Raw genomic sequence first — 22107 nt, forward strand, 5'->3', positions numbered from 1 at the left:
GGCATTCGGCCTGACCGGGCTGCCTCCAAACACGTCTCCGACGATTGTCTGGTCAAACAAAATTGTTCAAATGGCTCTAAGCACTGTGGGACTTAACATCTGAGGTCATTAGTCCCCTAGACTGAGAACTACTTAAACTTAACTAACCTAAGGACATCACGCACATCCATTCCCGAGCCAGGATTCGAACCTTCGACCGCAGCAACAGCGCGGTTCCGGACTGAAGCACCTAGAATCGCTCGGTCACAGCGGCCGGCGCTGCCTGGTTGAAGGCGTATGCGATAATAATCGATAAAGAGAACGTGATACTAATCCTGAGTGGTCCATTCAGCATGTTGTTGGGCCCATCTGTACCGCGCTTCATGGTGTCGCGTTTGCAAAGATGGACGTCGCCATTGACGTTGGAAGTGAAGTTGCGCATCATGCAGCCCATTGCGCTGAGTTTGAGTCGTAAAACATGGTGGCGTTACTGTCAGGGTTTCTCCGAGCCAATAACCCGTAGGCAGCGGTCATCCACTTCAGTAGTAGCCCTTGGGTGGCCTGAGCGAAGCATGTCATCGACAGTTTCTGTCTCTCTGTATCTCCTCCATGTGCGGACAACATCGCTTTGGTTCACTCCGAGGCGCCTGGACACTTCCCTCGTTGAGAGCCCTTCCTGGCACAAAGTAACAATGCAGTGCGAGGGAACCGCGGTATGGACCGTCTAGGCATGATTGCACTACAGACAACACGAGCCGTGTACCTCCTTCCTCATGGAATGATTGGAACTGATCGGCTGTCGGACCCTCTCCTTCTAATATGCGCTGCTCATGCATGGTTGGTTACATCTTTGGTTGGGTTTAGTGATACCTCTGAACAGTCAAAGGGAATGGGCCTGTGATACAATATCCACAGTAAACATCTATCTTCAGGAGTTCTGGGAATTGGAGTGATGCAAAACTTTTTTTGATGTGTGTGTATTTAAAGTTTGTTACCCTTTAATTTCAAATATCTGTTTCATTTTACTTAACTTCTTTCTTAAAATTGTTCATTGCTGTGTGTCATAGCAGCAGTAATAACTGCAATGTTATAGTTCAGTTAATGATACAAAATATTACACATTTTTGATGGGTCGCATTGTTGCTCTATTTGAGTAATTGAATTAAATGTATTTGCATAAAATCATTTGCTTAAAGTTTCAAGACTAAATTGTCTTGATCCAAACGACTACTATTAACTTTAAGCGTTCCTTAAAAAGTATTGAAATAACGACACGAATTATTTCCAGTTCCATTCTGGTTCTAAAAAGATAGTATTAATTTTATTAAAACATAATTTAAATAACTGTTTCAAGTTGACTCAATGGATTTACATTCTCCAAATTCGTTGTATCTGAACGTGGTACCCAAATAACAAATAGTCTAATTAAATTTCAGGCAGATTTTCTCAACGTAAATTTAGTCATAGTTCCTTTTCCAGTGGAGTATACAGTCATTCTGGAGAACATAAATTATCGTAGGTACGTACTGAAATGCAACGAATGTTTTGTTGCTATACTCGACGGCCCCAATAGTTTGTCTACAGAACTTTTCATAAGAAGTTCGATAGCTAGATTAAAATTTAGCATGTAAATATGCTGTGAAATATTAGTCGGAGAGCACAGGACAAATTAAAATAGTGTTTAAAGCGTTAATGTTGTTACTTCGGTTCGCGAGTTCGAAATTACACCCTAAAGAAGAGAAACAAGGTCGTAGCAGCGCCACGCTCCTTCACAGACGCGGCCAGACCCTCGTGACTGTGGAAGTAGAGAGAGCACTGTATTCTTAAATAGGACTGTGGGTTATAAGGTCTTTATAAGCTGCTGTGTCTGTTAGTGACGTGAGTATTTCATACCTCGTGCCTGGGGTCCTTGTGGCGTCCATGTCGGCGGTGGCGAGGATCGATCTAAGCGATCCCTGCATGAATACTCGCTTCGGCTTTGGCTCAGGTCTCTGCACCTTCAGACACAAAGCTCAGTATCATTTCACATGACACTTTCAGATAACATATTCTAACAGCTTTATTCTCTTAACTTGGTGACGAAAGCATAACTGATCCTAGCTTCACGTTTTTGACTGTAGGAAATCGCTGTGTACAGCCGTCTGTGAGATAGAAAAGTGAGCGAACTTCCAATCACAGTGCAGCCGAGAGGGCGCAGTGTTCGGATCGTCAACAAGCTTCTGACGTGTCATTCCAACCTTAGACCATGTGCACGTAATCATTTTAGCAGCCGAACTGGCACACATCAAAGTGAAGTCACCCGAATACTCATCTGCTATCGTGAGACAAAAACTATTGAAGACCTACTAAATACAGCCAAGACTAGAACGGAACGGAACGGAACTGTGTACTGCCATTTTGTGTGGAATCACAGTGCTACAACTGGCCTGAATTCCTGGGCCACCTATGTTGCATCCGACGTCCAGAGTGCCTTGTGCCTCGGCCCCATCATAAGCTGTTACCTGGTTGCTGATTTGCACCAAACGGCGTGATCGGCTTACTCCGGCTGCTGAGACGTGCCTGGCACCTGTCCACAGACAGGGCTTCCGAAAGAAATATTATTAACTATGTTAGCAAGGAGCCTCATTGCTACAGACAGCCATATCTTAGGTGCAACCACAACAAAAGGGCATCTGTGGGGAGGGTAGACAGACAGGTGGTTCTTGAATAGGTGCAGCAGCACTTAAAGTAATTGCAGGGATAACAGTTTTTACGATTGACTGAATCGCGTCGTGACATCAGCCAACATGGCCTTGCTCTCTGAAGTTCTGGAGGTAGCGGAGGCAACACACGGGGAGCAAAAGATTATCTACAACTTGTACTGAAGCCAGACGGCAGTTCGTAAGAAAGGGAACCACTGGTTGAAAGGGAGTGAGACAGTGTTGCAGCCTCTCCCTGATGTTACTTAATCCGTACATTGAGCAAGCAGTAAAAAAAAAAAAAAAAAAAAAAAAAAAAAAAAAAAAAAACTTGGAGTAGAATTTATAGTTCAGGGAGAAGAAATAAAAACTTTGAGGTTTGCCAATGACAACATAATTCCGCCAGAGGCAGCAAACAACTTGTAAGAGCGGTTGAACGCTATGGACAATTTCTTGAAAGAAGGATATAAGTCAGACCAACACCAACAGAAGCAAAACAAGGGTGATGGAATGCAATGGAATGAAGTCAGGCAAAGCTAGGGGAATTACATTAAGAAATCAGATATTAAAAGTAGTACCGAGTTTTGCTATTTGGCCAGTAAAATAACCTACGATGACCGAAATAGAGAGGATATAAAATGTAGACTGGCAACGGCAAGTGTTTCCCAAGAAGAGAAATTTGTTGACATCGAATATAACTTTGAGTGTTAGAAAGCCTTTGCTGAAGGAATTTGTCTGGAGGAAACCCTTGAAAGGAAGTGAAACGTGGACTATAAGCAGTCAAAACAATAAGAGAATACAAGGTTCTGGAATGTTGTACTACGTAACAATGCTGATGATTAATAGATAGATCGCGTAGCTAATGAGTATTGGGAGAAAAGAAATTTATGGAATGACTTGACTAAACAGGAGGTCGGGTGATAGCACACATTTTGAAACATCAAGATCTCACCAATTTATTATTGGAGAGGAGTTTGCGGAGTAAAAATTGTAGAGGAATACCAAGAGGTGACAACGGTAAAAAATGGTTCAAATGGCTCTGAGCACCATGGGACTTAACATCTATGGTCATCAGTTCCCTAGAACTTAGAACTACTTAAACCTAACTAATGACTACGGTAAGCAGCTTCAAACAGGTGTAGGTTGTAGTGGTTATTTGGAGATGAAGAGGCTTTCACGGGAAGAGTACTTGGAAAGCAGCATCAGACCAGTCCTCAAAATGAAAATAACATCAACAGCAAAATCAAAAACAACAATAATAAACATGTGAGACCGTCTTCTCACTCTATTTGGTTGCCGTTCGTTTCTGGAGCTACTGAAGGAATCAGCATAGTCCTACAGAAAAATGATATACAGACTACATTTTTCAGTCAAAAGAAAATATAAGACTCTTCCCGATATAAAACAGGTGCACCCGATTATCTCCACGTTGAGCGAATCTGTGAACTTACGTGTGTCTGTGACAGATTGTATATAGGCGAAAGGGAAAGGACTGTAACACAACGTGATCGTCACATGCGGTTAAATCAAAGTGCGAAATCTGCGGTAGCGGAACGTCTGTAGAACTGCTACCAAGGCATTGATCTCAACAACTACGTGTGCTGGCCAAGGACACCAACATTCATAGAAGAAAAACTGTTGATGTTTCCAAGAATGGATGTAAAGTCAACAGAGAAAGCGGCTATAGGCTTCCACCTTTGTCGCTTCCGCGATCAAGGAAGCAAATCCGCAGCCACGGTGCGCGAGGGATACAAACAACTACCAGGAAGGCTCCTCTGCGGCACGACAACAACACTTTGATAAACTTTCCTCCTTCCTTCTTCTACCTACTTCGCATGTCGATGGACCAGGAATTTGCAACTAGACGAATTTAACCAGTAGCCCTCCTTCATATTAAGAGTGGGAAATATTCATTTCGATCCAATGGCGATGACCCACCAATTGTAGCCAGAAGAATTTTACCCTACTTCTTCAGCATAGCGCTGGAAAACTGGTCTTTGACACTGTTAAGTTAATCGTAAACACCAGGAGTTCTTGAGGAAGATCCCAATCGAGGGGTAGAAACGTCTAATACGTACACTCCTGGAAATGGAAAAAAGAACACATTGACACCGGTGTGTCAGACCCACCATACTTGCTCCGGACACTGTGAGAGGGCTGTACAAGCAATGATCACACGCACGGCACAGCGGACACACCAGGAACCGCGGTGTTGGCCGTCGAATGGCGCTAGCTGCGCAGCATTTGTGCACCGCCGCCGTCAGTGTCAGCCAGTTTGCCGTGGCATACGGAGCTCCATCGCAGTCTTTAACACTGGTAGCATGCCGCGACAGCGTGGACGTGAACCGTATGTGCAGTTGACGGACTTTGAGCGAATGCGTATAGTGGGCATGCGGGAGGCCGGGTGGACGTACCGCCGAATTGCTCAACACGTGGGGCGTGAGGTCTCCACAGTACATCGATGTTGTCGCCAGTGGTCGGCGGAAGGTGCACGTGCCCGTCGACCTGGGACCGGACCGCAGCGACGCACGGATGCACGCCAAGACCGTAGGATCCTACGCAGTGCCGTAGGGGACCGCACCGCCACTTCCCAGCAAATTAGGGACACTGTTGCTCCTGGGGTATCGGCGAGGACCATTCGCAACCGTCTCCATGAAGCTGGGCTACGGTCCCGCACACCGTTAGGCCGTCTTCCGCTCACGCCCCAACATCGTGCAGCCCGCCTCCAGTGGTGTCGCGACAGGCATGAATGGAGGGACGAATGGAGACGTGTCGTCTTCAGCGATGAGAGTCGCTTCTGCCTTGGTGCCAATGATGGTCGTATGCGTGTTTGGCGCCGTGCAGGTGAGCGCCACAATCAGGACTGCATACGACCGAGGCACACAGGGCCAACACCCGGCATCATGGTGTGGGGAGCGATCTCCTACACTGGCCGTACACCACTGGTGATCGTCGAGGGGACACTGAATAGTGCACGGTACATCCAAACCGTCATCGAACCCATCGTTCTACCATTCCTAGACCGGCAAGGGAACTTGCTGTTCCAACAGGACAATGCACGTCCGCATGTATCCCGTGCCACCCAACGTGCTCTAGAAGGTGTAAGTCAACTACCCCGGCCAGCAAGATCTCCGGATCTGTCCCCCATTGAGCATGTTTCGGACTGGATGAAGCGTCGTCTCACGCGGTCTGCACGTCCAGCACGAACGCTGGTCCAACTGAGGGGCCAGGTGGAAATGGCATGGCAAGCCGTTCCACAGGACTACATCCAGCACCTCTACGATCGTCTCCATGGGAGAATAGCAGCCTGCATTGCTGCGAAAGGTGGATATACACTGTACTAGTGCCGACATTGTGCATGCTCTGTTGCCTGTGTCTATGTGCCTGTGGTTCTGTCAGTGTGATCATGTGATGTATCTGACCCCAGGAATGTGTCAATGAAGTTTCCCCTTCCTGGGACAATGAATTCACGGTGTTCTTATTTCAATTTCCAGGAGTGTATAAGAAACTGAAGAGGAACATTACTTCACCTGACAAGCTAAGCGATTTACCTTCAATGACAACGCCCACAAGTGCCTGCAAATTATATAAACATAGGACTGCTTGAATTTGTTTGAACATAATTAAAATTTCTACAGTAACTCCTACTTTCACGACAGGTAGTTTCCCTGTACTACTCACCTGCACCTGCTGACCAATTTCTGTAGACACGGACACTGATCTGGCCAATTTAGATGATCGCTGTGGTTGCAATGGTGTGGCTGCCTCAGATGTGGTGAGTTGCCACGCGTTCTCCTTTGCAGATGCTTGGCTCCCACTCAGCTGACCAGTTTCTGTAGACGCGAACTCTGATCCGGCCATCTCAGACAACCGCTGTGGTTTTGCCAGTGTGACTGCCTGAGATGTGGTGGGTTGCCATGCATTCTCTTTTGCAAGTTTCTGGCTCACACCTTGCTGATCACTTTCTGTAGACACAGACTCTGATCTGGCCATCTCAGACAATCGCTGTGGTTGTGCCAGTGTGGATCCCTGAGATGTAGCGTTCTCGTTTGCGGATGCTTGGCTCCCACTCTGCTGACCAGTTTGTGTAGACGTGAACTCTGATCTGGTCATCTCAGACAACTGCTGTGGTTTTGCCAGTGTGGCTGCCTGAGATGTGGTGGGTTGCCATACATTCTCCTTTGCAAGTGTCAGGCTCCCACCTTGTTGATCAGTTTCTGTAGACACAGACTCTGATCTGGTCATCTCAGATGATCGTTGTGGTTGTACCTGTGTGGCCACCTGAGATGTGCTGGGTTGTGATGCGTTCTCGTTTGCGAATGTTTGGCTCCCACCCTGCTGACCAGATTCTGTAGACATAGACTCTAATCTGGCCACCTCAGACAATCGCTGTGGTTGTGCCAGTGTGGCTCCCTGAGATGTGGTGGGTTGTGATGCGTTCTCCATTGTGGATACTTGTCACCCACCCTGCTGACCAGTTTCCGTGGACACAGGCTCTGATTTGGCCATTTTGGATTATTGTTGTGGTTGTGCCAGTGCGTCTACCTGAGTTGTGGTGGTTTGCGATTTTCTTCCCTTTCCAGTGTCTTGGCTCTCAATGACTACCACAGACGTAGGTAGTACATCTATCAGTGGCTCCTGTGATGCAGCTTCATCAGATGCCATTGGAGTTTGGGTCTGCATGTAGTCCAAAGCATTTTCACACAAAGAACGAAAACCTATGTTCGGAATTTGGTGAAGTGTACGCATAATAAGCCGACGTCGGCGGTCATAAATGTATCCAAAAGATTCTCTTGCTGGCTGTGGTGGGTTGTCCTGCAAGATTTTTAATGCTACAGCACCTATTTTAGTAACTGGAGGTTGGAACCTGCTTGCTGCCTGGGGTTGTGTGTTTGGCATGGAGTCTCTTACAACAGCTTCTTGTACAAGGGGTTGATGTTCGACATGGGCCACTGAACTCGATGTATTCCCTGATGCAGTTGGATTGGTGGACTGTTGCTGACTCAAAGCTGATGGCACTGGCAATCGCACATGCACAGCTGCTCCATTGGCCGGTACTTCAGATTGTTGTGGAATCTGCACTCCTCTTGTTCCAGATGGTTGCACAAAGGGGGGTATTTGCGTAGGTGGAGGCAAACTGGAGGACTCTCGCTGAACTGTTCCCATTGGCTGGATTGCTTGGGCAGGTGCCAGTGACTGCAGATTATTTCTTTGCGCTCCTTGCGCAGGTGTAAGGCTATATGAGCCGGATTGTAGCACCTGAAATTTTTCTGCTCTACCTGATGTTGGGTCTACAACAAGGAAGTCTTTTCTTCTTGCTCCTCCTCCTCTGCTCACAGAATCTAGACTGTCGTATAGTTGGTAAGATGCTGGTGTGGTATGAGGTACACTTGAAACAGCAGGCTGAACTGACTCCTTGGCAGAGCAACAGCGCTGACATATCTCAGCAGAATAACAACGAGGCTGCCATCTGCATGGATCATGGGAGTACATCATCTGACGAGGTGCAGGTACTGAATTTTGCTGTGGCCGCTCCTGAGCGCCTTGAATTGCATTTCTCGCTGTAGCAGCTGGTGGCAATAGTCCCTCTGGTTGCCCCTGGGCATCAGGTTGATCTCCAAGCGCCTGGGATTCCCGTTGGAAGCAACAAGGCAAACAGTGTTCAAGTGGCACGAGTTGCGCATTGGGTGCCCCAATAAATGACACTGGCGACATTTGGAGGCCACGCCCATCCTGCTGTGCTGGCAGTCCCGGTTTCGCCACAAAAGCTGACTGAAGAATGGGCTGAAATACAGGTGCAGATGCGTTAGTGGATGGTGGCGGGGGGCCTCGGTGGTCGGGGGCCTGTGTGGGAGGGTTATATGCTGGCAAGGGAGCTGCTGCATTTCGCGCCACCTGGTGCTCCTGTGGGGGTGCAGGACGTTGAGTTTGTGGTTCATGCGGCAATCCCATGACCCCACATTGCTTGCAGGGTATGTTGCGTTCTCTGCTCCGCTCGCTCGAGGGCGATGCATGCCCGCACGCGCTGCAAGCCGGAGGGGCTCCTTGCGGCATTGGCTCGTTGTGCGGCCCGCTGACTGATGAGGAGCCGCCCTGATACATCATTGCTTGAGGTTGTTGCCCACCTGTGAGAGCTGGGGCCACATGCAGAACGTGTCCCGAAGCAACTGACGACGACCCACTGTCGTTGTCCAGGGAGGAGACTGCAGACAATGGCGGTTCTGATGCTGATGTCAACAGCTTACATAGCGCGATATTCTTGGGACTGCCCTCCTAGAGCCGAACACCGACCGCAGAGTGACCTGCGATCTGCACCGCCCACCTCGTTTCTCTGCGAAGAACAGTCGCAAGCGTGGAAATGCTGGATTTTTGGTTCCGCCGTTCCTTCTGAAAGCAGAGACGTCATTGTGACCTTATCCAAAGCGCATACTAGTGACTCAGATGAGCCTAATGACGCCAAAACACGATTTTGAATGGTGTCCTTACCCGATTAAGAGCTTTCAGAACACTCTTCAGAATGCTTCAGTCTTCCACATGCAGTTAACGAAGACAGCATCCAACATTCTCTCACAAAGAGCGCCACTGCCGCGATACTTCTACTGTAGCTATGCCACTGTGACATAGCTTAACCTGTGTAATGGGATAATTCGTTTAATTGTCAATCAGTCATAAAAGAGTAATCAGACAGTAAACGTTATCTACCAGTATTAATGGTATCCTAATTCTGTAGGGGTTTCACTTCCGGTTTCTCTACCTCCCTCCCTCCTTCACTCCCTCTTTCCCACACTTCTTGGACTGATCTGTACCCCGATCCACTTGTGGAAAAAGCTTTCATCAGTTCAACACTCTATGTTTGAGTTTTTGAGATATCATCAACTCCCTGAATTTTTAACCTGGTTTCTTTCTTGAAAAAAAAACTAGTTATACAAATTTTGGAGTGTTTACTGGAGGTAAAAAAACAACTTTTTGTGTGACAGGAAGTTACAGGTGTACCATTTTCCCGTGAGCAGTCCTTGAAGGCACTGGCGCTAGTGGTGTTTAGAGACGGTGTGAAACTGCGCTGTGGTGAATATTGCTTGAAAGATGTTGCCGAAAATGTTGTCCGTTTACATTAATGCACTGCTGACTATTTGCGTGTCATATTATCCAACACACTCAAAACAACCAGGCCCTCACAAATAACGGCTACAACTTCAGCTTAACTGGCAAGCACCTCTTCTGGCGTGTTGTCTGTGTCTCAAACATCAAACGATTCATATCCCGCCACATAGGGAAATCCGTAGGAACGAGGTCAGGAGAACGTTGTGGTCACGGTTTTGCCCAACACCCCCCAATCCAACAAGTGGGAAAACGTTATCTAAATGTCAGTTGACATCAACTGCAAAGTGTGATGTACAGCCCAATCAGATGGTCATGAACAATAGCAGCCCACACGCTTATGTTAAATCTTTGTTGATGGTGGAACGAACGAGTTGCCTTAGGACTTGCTCCCAGACACGGCTGCTGTGGCTGTTGAACATCCCTTTCACTGTGAAGGCAGCCTTGGCAGTAAACGAAACACTCGTTTGGCAGTCATGGATGTTTATGACGTCAGAATATCAGTGGCAGAATTCTACACGCTGGACAGCCAACAGCTCATAAATCTTGTACCTTCTGATCCTGGAATAGCTGCAGGCCCGATTCGTACATTACGGTCCATATATTGGCATCTGAAGTATTTAATTTCTTGGCTATGGATCGTTCGCTGGTGCTGGGATTGTCCTCAGTTCACTGTAACGCAGCGGCCTCAAAGTGAACAGATCAGATCACACACTGCTAGGTCTACTAGTTTCCGGGCAGTCTAGTCTATGAGCACCTGTTTCACGAACACATACATCAAGTCTTTGAAATGCGTCACGATTTGCTAACCTCTTCCCTGGAAACTGTTCTGCATACAGACGTTGCTTTCCCACAGACGAGACACATATAAGTTAACCCGGTTGTAGTGTAACCAGGCATCAAGAACCTGTAAGCATCATTAGAAAATTTCATGAAAACACCACATCCTCTTCATGCAACATTGCTTTGTTGTAGCACTGTGGGCAGAGAGATTTGCATGTGTAGTGCCTCGAGAATTTCGGTGTAATTTCTTGAGACACTCGGCTTTCCACCGTTTCGAACATCCGGACAATGAACCAGGAGGCCTACTCAAGAAGGAGAAGGAGGGTGTACCCAGCGTTTATTGGATGAAAAGGATAGATAGGCAGACCCAAGAGAGGCTGACTTATGCTGTGCGGACAGGGGCACCAAGAAAGGGATCGACCTGACCATAGATTAGGAAGTTAAAAGGAGCATACCTACCAAAACGGAAGGAGAAAGGGTACTTCCAGGATCAACCCATGTAAGATATAGGTGCTGTTCCTAAAGATAAAAAGGGCAGTATCGTGACAGAAGTCACACGTTTAAAGGGATGAGTCTGGCAAGTCTGAATTCTATGCATAAACAGCCTCATTAAGTGTCGGGTTTACAAATACCCAAGAAGGAAACACTTTTATGCTACCCAGAGTTCCTCCAGATCACAATAATTAATGATTAAAAGTAGGACGGGATGTAAGAACAAAGCAGAAAAATATTCGTGAGTTATGTACGCCTGTAATTTACGATTGGAAGAGGATTAGAAAACAAAGCCAACTCCAACATGAATCGAAAGGGTCATGCATTATAATTGTGGTAAAATATGCACAGTTATTAGTAGAAAGAGATGCATTGATAAAAGATAAAGAAGTATCTTGTGTAATTGTAGATAATGAATATGTGTAAAATATCGCGTGTTCGAGCCAAGGGGAGGGATATGTAGTGCGTCGAGAATTTCGGTGTAAATTCTAGAGACACTCGGCTTTCCACCGTCTCGAACATCTGATATTTTAAATACGAGGGTGAGAGAGTGGAGATGTGTCTACCTCGCCGCCGGTTTCTGTGTGTGCAGGATGGACGTGTATCGGGAGAATACGGCAATAGCGACGGTCGTTCGGAGCGGACAAGTGTTTGTAGCGCGTGCCTGAGAAGCTGTATGTCCACTACAAAGAGCAGTACGCTCTATTCCTTGACGGTGCAACGGCTGGATTGTTGTGAACAAATGAATTACGTATTAAAAAGAAGACTTTTGCATTTGACTTTCTGGCGTTGGACTTGCGAGAAGCAAGAACTGGTTTTATAGCTGTTATTAAATCAAGCACATTATAATTGTATCTGTTAGTTTCTAATGATCTAAGACGGGGTTGACTCGCGAGAGTTGATCGTTTGTGTGAATCTTGTGAAGTTGTTTTATTGTAGAGATGAAAATATAACGGAGTTGAACAAAAGTACCTTGAGAGTACGGAATCATTACAAGAGTAGGAAATAAGTCTACTTTGAAATTCCCTTAACCAGCTATAGTCTTCGGAGGAGAAGAGTTTGCGAAGATCGACGCAGCCGCCTGATCCGAGAAGAAGATGGGCTGCACACAATACGTGTGTCAACTGCGAGAGACATGTGAGTCTTGCACCCCAGTATCACGTTGTCTCTCCTGTCATCCGAAGACCGTTAGACATGTTCGCCTACAGCTGAGGGCTATGCCAGAGGTAGTGTAGCTACTGGCAGGGTCTTTTAAGCCAAACAGGTCTAAGCGGATGACACTGACAAAGTGCGTCCCAGAACTCCTCGCCTCTTCCCACATCCTCTCCATAGTCCTTTTCCTCAACCGCCCCAAACACCAAACCCACTGTGTGGTGCAATCCATGAAAAGGGGTACATTGCACATGAGAAGATGTGCCATGAATGGAGCTTCAGACGTACCAAGCGATCTCCCTGAGCAATTAGTTTCACACTGGCGTGAGGTTCCACTGTGTCGACATGATATATCCCCAGCTCTTGTGGGGCCAAACTTGAGAACACAGAAACCGATTTAAAAACCGAGGGAGTTAATGATACCTTAAGTACTCGAACAATGGATATTGAACAGATGGGCGTCTTTTCTGCTGCTGGGTTGGGGGTAGACCATTTAAAATCGGAAAATGTCACTTAGAACTTGGATCAGATGAAGATCAAAGCCTTATCTGGGGCACAAAGGAGAAAATTTCTAAGAAAACATAGCAAAAAGGAAGGCAATGAATGGCTTCCAAAGAGCAAGTGGAGTGAATGAAAAGGTCTTGAACTTAAGACCTCCAAGGAAAGACTGTCTCAGGTTGAAGGGGGAAGACAGGGAATAAGGCAAAGAATGAGTACATTTCTCTCACTTTCCAGGATAACCGAGTCCAGAAAAAGCAGAGGAAGAAAAGAAGGAGACAGATACATGCTACTGTATTCTTGGATTTTTAAAATGGTGGTAATCCAAAAGAATATCCTCTTATTAACATCACCCCACAGCAAGAACTGCTAGTTCGGATGGCTCTCTTTGAAAAGATGCGGGAAGACACAAGTCAAGGCTCCAAATTCAGGAGAATCGATCTGGACAAAGGTACTCTGATCTTTGCCAGTGATGGGGTTGGAATAGCAAAGTGGCAGAAGGAGATGACACTCAACATATCACCATGAGAAAAGGTGATGCTGCTTGTCAAGGTAGCATAGGAACTCTTCAAGGCTCCGAACATATCAATCTGGGTAACTAAACTATTTACAGGTGTTCCTCCAAAGACCCTGCTCGAGAAAGTACAGGTGCAGAACCAGAACGTCTGGACGGATGACTCGAGAGTAATTCATCAGAAGGCTGCATCTGATGGCCAGACCCTTGTGGTGGAAACCAGCGAGAAATTCCTGAATCATTGTGATAGCATTATCTGGAACTGTATTTAGGATTCTCACAGGTTACTGCCAGGGTGATTAAGGACAGCGGAAGGCGTCACTGGTAATAAACTGGCGGTTGGAAATATTACAGACAATCCTTCAAAACATTAAGTGGCGAAATGTCATCCTGAATCGCCTTCTGGGAAGACAGAATGTACGCGTGGCCCTGATATAAGCACTCCAATTACATAAGAGGGGCGTTTCAGACCTTGGAGGAACTGTAATTAAGCTCTTTATTCTAGAAACCCAAAATCTTCTGGAAAATGCATTTACGTTAATAACGGAGTTTCACTCGAACTTTTGTTTCAGGGATCTAAGAAACCATCAGGATGAGACCGTGTGAGGAAGCGAGCTAGACGGAAATTTTGCTGGCCTTAGCTTACCTTCTGTATGAGGACAATGCTCCACCTTCCCAGAGAGTGAGGAGACTGGTAGATAGTGGCTCTTAGGTTAATGACCTACTGTTGCTTGATTGCGATGCAATTGCCCACAACCTGGCGTGGGGAAGCAACGACACCAACAGCAGAGGTAAGAAGTTACTTTAATACCTGTTGGAGAGCAATGCAGAGATCTTCATCAGAGGTTAGAAGCTTACCTTGAGGAATACAAAATGCGAAGAAGTAATTGACAACTTTTGAGTCCATCTTAATGTGTAGCTACGTCAAAAACTGGCATGTTGCTATGGAGCCACCCTTACCTGACCACAGGTACGAGTATATTGTGTATTCGGTTGAAATGGTTGTTAAACATGCCCTCTGGTAATTCTAGTAAAATAGACAGTGACTCATCAGGAAAGACCTAATCTCACGCTTATCAGAAGTTAAATCTTGACAAGGAATACTGTAGATTGAGAGAAAATGGCAGATGAAGTGACGTCTGCTGTCGTTATCTCGTACTTAACAAATATTAGAAAACTGTCTATTCACCACGAAGCGCAGAGACAGAAATGTACCTTGGTGAAATAACAATCTTGAATTGCAAAGGAAGCAGGCAGGACACTACTCAACTTTGAACGAAAGAAAGGACAAAAATATCAGGAAGCCCATGCCAAATACAATCTTGCTGTTAAGCAAGCGAAGCAATACTCCTGAATGCGCTCTATGAGGAATGCACAACTGTCAGGGCCGGACTTCACAAAATCCTCCAAATAACACAAAAAATATATGGGGCACACTAAGGAAGGACAAAGGTAACTATAACTGTACATGGATAGCAAATGAATTTGCTCCTCAAGATTCCCCCCCCCCCCTTCCCCCCCTCAGTGTACTCTGGCACATAACACTGACCTAGGTTCAGACCCTGGGAGTTACTGGTTTGCAGGGCAAACAAAAGGAGAACTAGGAATCTGTCAGAGAACGTGTTGCTTTTAGAAAAAATTCAATTGGGTGCTTGGAACGTTTCAACTGTTCAAGTAGCCAGATCCATACGGAATTTTCCCGAGCCTACAGCAACATGTAAAGAGGCATTAATCAGGCTCCTATGAAAGTTGTATAGAGTCACTCTAGCAGCAGGAAACATTCCTAATGGCTGGAAAAGAGCGAACGTTGTTTTCTTTCAGAAGCCAGAAAGAACTGACCACATCAACGCTACGGATTTGAGACCAATCAGTCTGTCCTCCTTCCTTTTAAAACCATTAGAGAAACTAGCTACTGTTCTCGTTAGAGAAAGGAGTAGCTAAGGTTCTCCAACAAGAAAACCAACACACATATCAACCAGGCAAATCATCCGAAACTACACTTTACTTGGGAGGTGGAAAATAACTCTACACTTTCAGGAAACTGCTCTCTGCATCTTTCTTGATATTGAGGGAGTTTTAGCAATACGACGTTGGAGTACGTGGTTAGAGCTGCAGGAGAGCAGGACATTAATACCACTATATGTAGTTATATTAACACCATGCTGAGTATAAAAAACAAGACGCCATGTCAAATGTGAAAATTGTGATCAGCACCACCAGAGGACATCCGCAAGGTGGGGTTTTGTCCCCATTACTGAGGTACATAGTGGTGAATGAACTCATTAAACAGGTAACCGCTAGAGGTTAATTTACCAAGGATTCACAGACGATTTAGTGATAGTAATACTTGGTAAATTTACAAGTACCATTAGAACAATTACACACTGCACTCTGAACATTGTGCAAAATTGGTGAAGGAAACAGGTCCTAAGAGTTAGTCCCAGGATAACTGATCAATACTCACTGCGTGTAAAAATGTTAACTGTGACTCAGAGAGCTGATCAAGGTCCGGAAACGGCTTTAAGACCCAACCTGTAATTATTGTCCACAATGAAAGGAAAACGCGAAAAATTTATTGGCCTACCTCTGGATGCTAAAGTGGAGAATTACAAAGAAATCAATTGATATGAATGGAAGATGTCAACAGGTACAAACTTTGGGTTAATTCAGTTAAAACATTCAGTTATTCAGTTCAAACACGCATTAAACGGATCTGTTTATGAAAGAATATCAGTTGCTTTACAGATGTTCTCTATGTGAAGTCTACTAAATAAACTTAGTGGTTTTCAGACGCGACTGTTAGCCTAACAGTTACTGAGAAGCTCATGTGTCTACTGCTGCAATACTGGACTTGAGACTGATGATCACAGTGACTTGAGCAATTGCAGACCGAGAGTTGTCCTATGATATCAGTGCCGCTACTTATGCTCACCGAAGTTCATCATCATGAGACATGCAGAACGCCACCCTCGTTGGTGTGGCTCTGCGGTACAGCTTACGTGCTAACTGGCGCGCCGGATGTTCACGGGTCTCTGTCTCTGAAAGAACACTACTGATGTGCACAAGATGCGCACACCTACCCGTCCCCCAATGAACTCCAAGACTTTTAGCTGAACCGTACAGCCTGCTGTTCCTTCGCGGCAAACAGGACCTGTCTACCAACCACAGCATATGAACACTCGGCTGGCCAGTGGTGAGATTCATTCACACACAAATGTCCCGCCATTAAAAACGTGCCACAAAAAACTGCAACGACTTCTCGATTTGCCCTTCTTCTTCCAACAAGCTGCTGCTTCTGCTCCATTCCTCTGATGTCACAAACATTTATACAAGTCGTGCATTTTCCCCCTAGTAAGCAGCCTCGCGTCAGGGGTACTCTGAAAGTAAAATTCTGCGCCCGAGGCTAGGCTCTTATCTTTCTGCAAGCTGTGTTTCTGTAGGAAACCGTAAGCTTATTATCTCCTGAAGGGACTCTTCAGAAAACGAGAAAACACCAGTCTCCCGCTGACGGAGTCCCTTCCCTGGCCTCAGCTTGGCCGCAGAGCAGGGCTCGGTCACAAATGCACAGTAGCTGACAAACCCTACGGGTGGCCCGGGGTGTTGACTTTCATGGTCGACCTCGGTTTATTGGGAGACATTTAGGAAAGTGTGGTTCATCTGTACAGCAGACCTCAGTACTCCTCGAGTGTTAGGGATCCGTACCACGTCGCACTGAAAGAAGCCATCGAACCAGTTCAGAGGCGGATTGATAGATCTGTTACTGTTACTTGCAGGTTCGAAAAACACGCAAGTGTTACGGATGTGCTTCGGGAATTCAATTGCCAAACGATTCTATTGCCGCCGACATACATTCCCCGTAAGGACCACGAAGTTAAGATACTAGAAATTAAAGCTCATACAGTAGCATATAGACAGTCGTTTTTCCCTCGCTCTATTTTCGAGTGTAACAAGAAAGAAAATCGCTAGTAGTGATAGAGCGTACGCTCCGACACGCGCTGTACGGTGGCTTGTGGATTATCTACACTTTGTGATCAAAAGTATCCGGACACCTGGCTGAAACTGACTTACAAGTTTGTGGCGCTCTCCATCGGTAACGCTAGAATTCATTATGGTTTTGGCCCACCCTTAGCCTTGATGACAGCTTCCACTCTCGCAGTCACGTGCTGGAAAGTTTCTTGGGGAATGGCAGCCCATTCTCCACGGAGTGCTGCACTGAGGAGAGGTATCGATGTAGGTCGGTGAGGCCTGGCATTACAAAACATCCCAAATTCCATTACAGGGTTGTTATTGTCGTGTAACCACTCCGCCACGGGCCGTGCATTATTAACAGGTGCTCGGTCGTGTTGAAAGATGCAATCGCAATCCCCGAATTGCTCTTCAACAGTGGGAAGCAAGAAGGTCATTAAAACATCAATGTAGGCCTGTGCTGTGATAGTGCCACGTAAAACAACAAGGAGTGCAAGCCCCCTCCATGAAAAGCACGACCACACCATAACACCACCGCCTCCGAATTTTACTGTTGGCACTACACACGCTGGCAGATGACGCTCAGCGGGCATTCGCCATACCCACACCCTAATACCTGATCGCCACATTACGTATCGTGATTCGTCACTCCACACAACGTTTTTCAACTGTTCAGTCGTCCAATGTTAACGCTCCTTACACCAAACGAGGCGTCGTTTGTCATTTACCGGCGTGATGTGTGGCTTATGAGAAGCCGCTCGACCATGAAATCCAAGTTTTCTCACCTCCCACCTAACTATCACAGAACTTGTAGTGGATCCTGATGCAGTTTGGAATTCCTGTTTGATGGTCTGGATAGATGTCTGCCCATTACACATTACGACCCTCTTCAACGGTCGGCGGTCTCTGTCAGTCAACAGACGAGGTCGACCTGTAAGCCTTTGTGCTGTACGTGTCCCTTCACGTTTCCACTTCAGTATCACAACGGACCTAGGGATGTTTAGGAGTGTGGAAATCTAGCATACAGATGTATGACACAAGTGACACCCAGTCAGCTGACCACGTTCGAAGTCTGTGAGTTCCGCGGAGCGTCCCATTCTGCTCTCTCACGATGTCTAATGACTACTGAGGTCAGTGATATGGAGTAGGTGGCAGCACACTGCATCTAATATGAAAAACGAATGTTTTTGAAGGTTTCCGGATACTTTTGATCACATAGTGTATGCAGATGCATATGTAGATGTAGATGGAGTGAACACCAAAGGTTCCCCGCCTTTACTGATGCCAGAGGGCCGTTTCCTTCGTTTCTTCGGTCACTGCTTTGCCTGTTCCAGATCCATCGTGCTTCCCAGTCCCACACACTCACAGAAAGCAAAGACAAAAATGGGGAAGATCTGCTATGTGTTAAATGTATTTGATACGAAGTTAGTTCGAAGTCAGTACGTACAGCGTCATTCTTATATTAAATTAAAAGGGGCATGTGAAATGGTTTGCCGCTTTTCATAAAATCCCTACACATAAGAATTTCGTACCGGAGGTGACCCTCTTCAGACACATAGAGAGGCAGTAAGCAAAATTTTGCTACCCACAATCCGTCTGCCTTTGCGAGAACGTTGGGTTTTCCTATGTGACAGTCAGCATTAATAGTTATCAGTAGCATAGAACAACTAACCCCAACAACCACAACATATGAATAATAACCAATTGACCAACAGAGACAATTGCATACGTCCTCAAGGAAACCATCCAAATCTTTGCTTAATGCTGAACTGAAGGCTGAGTGCAGGTTCTTCTCGAATTATTCAATGTACATAGCAGCAACTCTTTACTAATGTCAGAGTCATAATGACGTTGTAAAATTAAATGTGTAACTCTACCTTTCATCAAGTATGGCTCCTTGCTCTTTCACTTCGTTAGAGGATGATAACGTTTGTGACAAAGGTCAACTAATACCATATACGTAACAAATCTCTTTAGTAACCTGAATTATATGGAAAATATATATTATCTACAAAATATATGAATATCAATCATGTTATGGAAATAAAGACACATCCTACAGACGTGATAATCACACAAATATGCAAGAGGTATTTAGAAAATTACTCTACGTTTATGCACAATGATGTGTAGAACAAGTTGAGTAACACTGAAAAACATAAAATATTATTGTTCCAATACCTTGATTAAAGGCAGCCACGTTTTCAGAAACTGAAGCAGTTGATTTGATACCAAATGAAATTCTGCATATAACATCATAAAATGTTCCTTCTAACTAACTAGTTTCTGCGTGAGAACATGGTGTGAGTATTAGATATAATGTGACAATGTCAAAATTAAAACATATCGATAGTGTGTGATCATGGAATTATTAAGATTGAACATGTGTAAACTTGTTAAACCAACAATTAATTGATAAGACATTGACGGCAAAGAAATAGAATAAAACACCCAATAAGAAACACACGAAACATTGACATCAAACATGAACGCATCTATAATGAACACAAATCACTGAATGTGAATCTGATCTTGGGGTAGCATTATTTTAGATCGTCACACGAACTCTGGAGCTCACTTTGTCACAGGAGGGTAGTGGGTGCTCATTGACACACAATGTGCAGGTGGAATTTTCGCAGATTCGTGAACATCTGAATGCACCGCAGTGCAACGTATGTTTCTGTAGTCGTGACTCGACCATAACATTCCTCGTAAGACAAAAAGCCTTGCTTGCCACCTCAAACTCGTATTAGTCATGCTCCTACAAAAACAAAACAGTTCATACTGAACAAACATTTCGTTCGAATGTTCTCTAAAATCGAACAGCTGTGGCCACACAAACATCCTTGAAAGTTAAGGTCCACTCGCATCTCTGGTGAGGACTTCAGTACGCATTCTCAAATAATCCTCTCCAGCGATAGGCTGGTGCGGACGAAATATTAGAGGCCATAATCTAACAATGCATTGATGACAACACAATCATAACAAATTGGAAATAAAAAGCGCCATTTAAGGAACAGTATCCGTTTCTTATTCCACACAACTGGCATTCGACACGACGCATGAATCTTGTTCATGATGTATCTCATTCAGTTATATCCAGCATATCTTCCTCTGCAACATTTACGCTGTATATTCATGTATGCCAGGCGTTGGTGCGTCTCAGCAACACACATACGTCTTTCGAATCCTCCACAAGCCTCTTTCCCTTTGAGAACTTCAGCACCTTGAGATACAACAAACATATTTACGTAGATTGTTTCTTGTGATTATCGCTCAATGTTCCTCTTCAGTTCAGGCTCCGATCATATACGTACTTCATGCATTGTTGTTGCTTTCACTACTGAATGAGCTCGTGTACAATGGAACAGTGATCTTCAAATGGTTCAAATGGCTCTGAGCACTATGGGACTTAACTGCTGAGGTCATCAGTCCCCTAGAACTTACAACTACTTAAACCTAACTAACCTAAGGAGATCACACATATCCATGCCGGAGGCAGGATTCGAACCTGTGACCGTAGCGGTAGCGCGGTTCCAGACTGTAGCGCCTAGAACCGCTCGGCCACCCCGGCCGGCTAGTAATCTTCTCCAAATCTTCTCCCATATTTGCTGTTTCTCCTGCTTTTCGTACTTTTCAGTTGTTCTGTTCAAAGAATGGCTTGATGTGACTGATGTGATGCACAACAACTGATTTCTTGGACTTGATGGTCTCTAATTCAAATGCGCTCATGTGTGCAATTCATGCAGTTCTCAGCTCCCCGTTGTATATTGAGAAAAACATGTGGCACAACCTGTTTTCATTGCTTGAAAGTCGGAGGGATTTGACAAGGACTCTGTGCCACACCAGGCACTCTCTCACTCTCTTCTTCGTATTGGCTCTTTCCTTTCTCTTAATTCCTGTCTCGTGAATCCAGCTCAGTGCCTGACTAACCAGTTCCTCATGTTGTATTCTCGCTTTTGGTGGGTAGTCAGCCACTTTCCTCAATCTCTCTCGTGGCTCCCAATTCTTCAGGACAGATGGAGGTGGCAATAATGTTGCACTGTGAGCCATCTCTTTTATTACGTTTCGGAATTTCGTCAGCAATATGCCCCATTTAGAGTGTTGTTTTTGACAGAATATATTCGAGACAAATTACCAAGATCTCTCATGCGTGGTCTGTGGGCTTCGAACTTGGTTTGTACTCTGAAATTTACGTAAGCTGCGTCCTGTACCTTCTCAGTGTAGCTCTCAACTGATCCAATTTGAACTGAGGCCCGTTGTCCGTGACAATCTTGTGAAAGCCACGTACTTGTGCCACAAAGTCCTTGTACACTGCCTTCAATATGGTAAGTGCCATACCTCTGCGCAGTGGTGTGAGAGTCACAAACTTTTAAGTGATCTCTACCACAACTAACATACAATGAAAGCCATGGGGTGTCAACTGGCAGAGGTACCATTAAGTTGCGGCCTCAAGGCGTTACAGTTTATTAGGCACAGTCAGAAAGAGAGGGGTCTGTATGGCTTGAGTAGATGGCCTTTTAACACTCCTTGCAAATGGAAAGTGTCTTACTTATCCTGCGCTCCATGATGTTCAAATGACACAAGGTTTTCAGTTTTAAGAAATATTTCTTCAGTCCAAAAGACGAGTAGCTCAAGTGATTGTACCATACCACTTTGTTTATTAATTCTTCTGGTGTAGAGGTGACCCACAGTGAAACAGTAACGCTTCTAAGATGGAAAAGGATTTCCCTTCTCGCCAAGTAAAACTGCCTAATTGTGGCCTGATCTCTATCGCCCCACTTCTCTTTCAGCTGTCTAAGTGCCAGATCTGTGTCCCATTCCTTCTCAGTCTCCCACAGCAACATGATAATGTAATTTTAAAAGGCCACGTTCCGCAAATGAAATAAGCTAAAGTGATTATCCTTGACGTCTTCAGTTATTTACGAATGACAGTGTATCTGCTAT

At 45.3% G+C, this 22107-nt stretch overlaps 1 protein-coding gene across 1 annotated transcript; it reads right to left on the minus strand.

The window, feature by feature from the left end:
• Positions 1-1802: 1802 nt before the first annotated feature.
• Positions 1803-7103, minus strand: LOC126481818 (immunoglobulin A1 protease autotransporter-like). The gene is made up of 2 exons (XM_050105775.1): positions 6339-7103; positions 1803-1976 (listed from the first exon to the last, which is right to left on the minus strand). Exons 1-2 carry the CDS (start codon positions 7101-7103, stop codon positions 1803-1805), a joined length of 939 nt encoding a protein of 312 aa, XP_049961732.1.
• Between the last annotated feature and the right edge of the window lie 15004 nt (positions 7104-22107).

Source organism: Schistocerca serialis, chromosome 5, assembly GCF_023864345.2.
Source record: "Schistocerca serialis cubense isolate TAMUIC-IGC-003099 chromosome 5, iqSchSeri2.2, whole genome shotgun sequence".
In the NCBI taxonomy this organism is placed as follows: Eukaryota; Metazoa; Arthropoda; class Insecta; order Orthoptera; family Acrididae; genus Schistocerca; species Schistocerca serialis.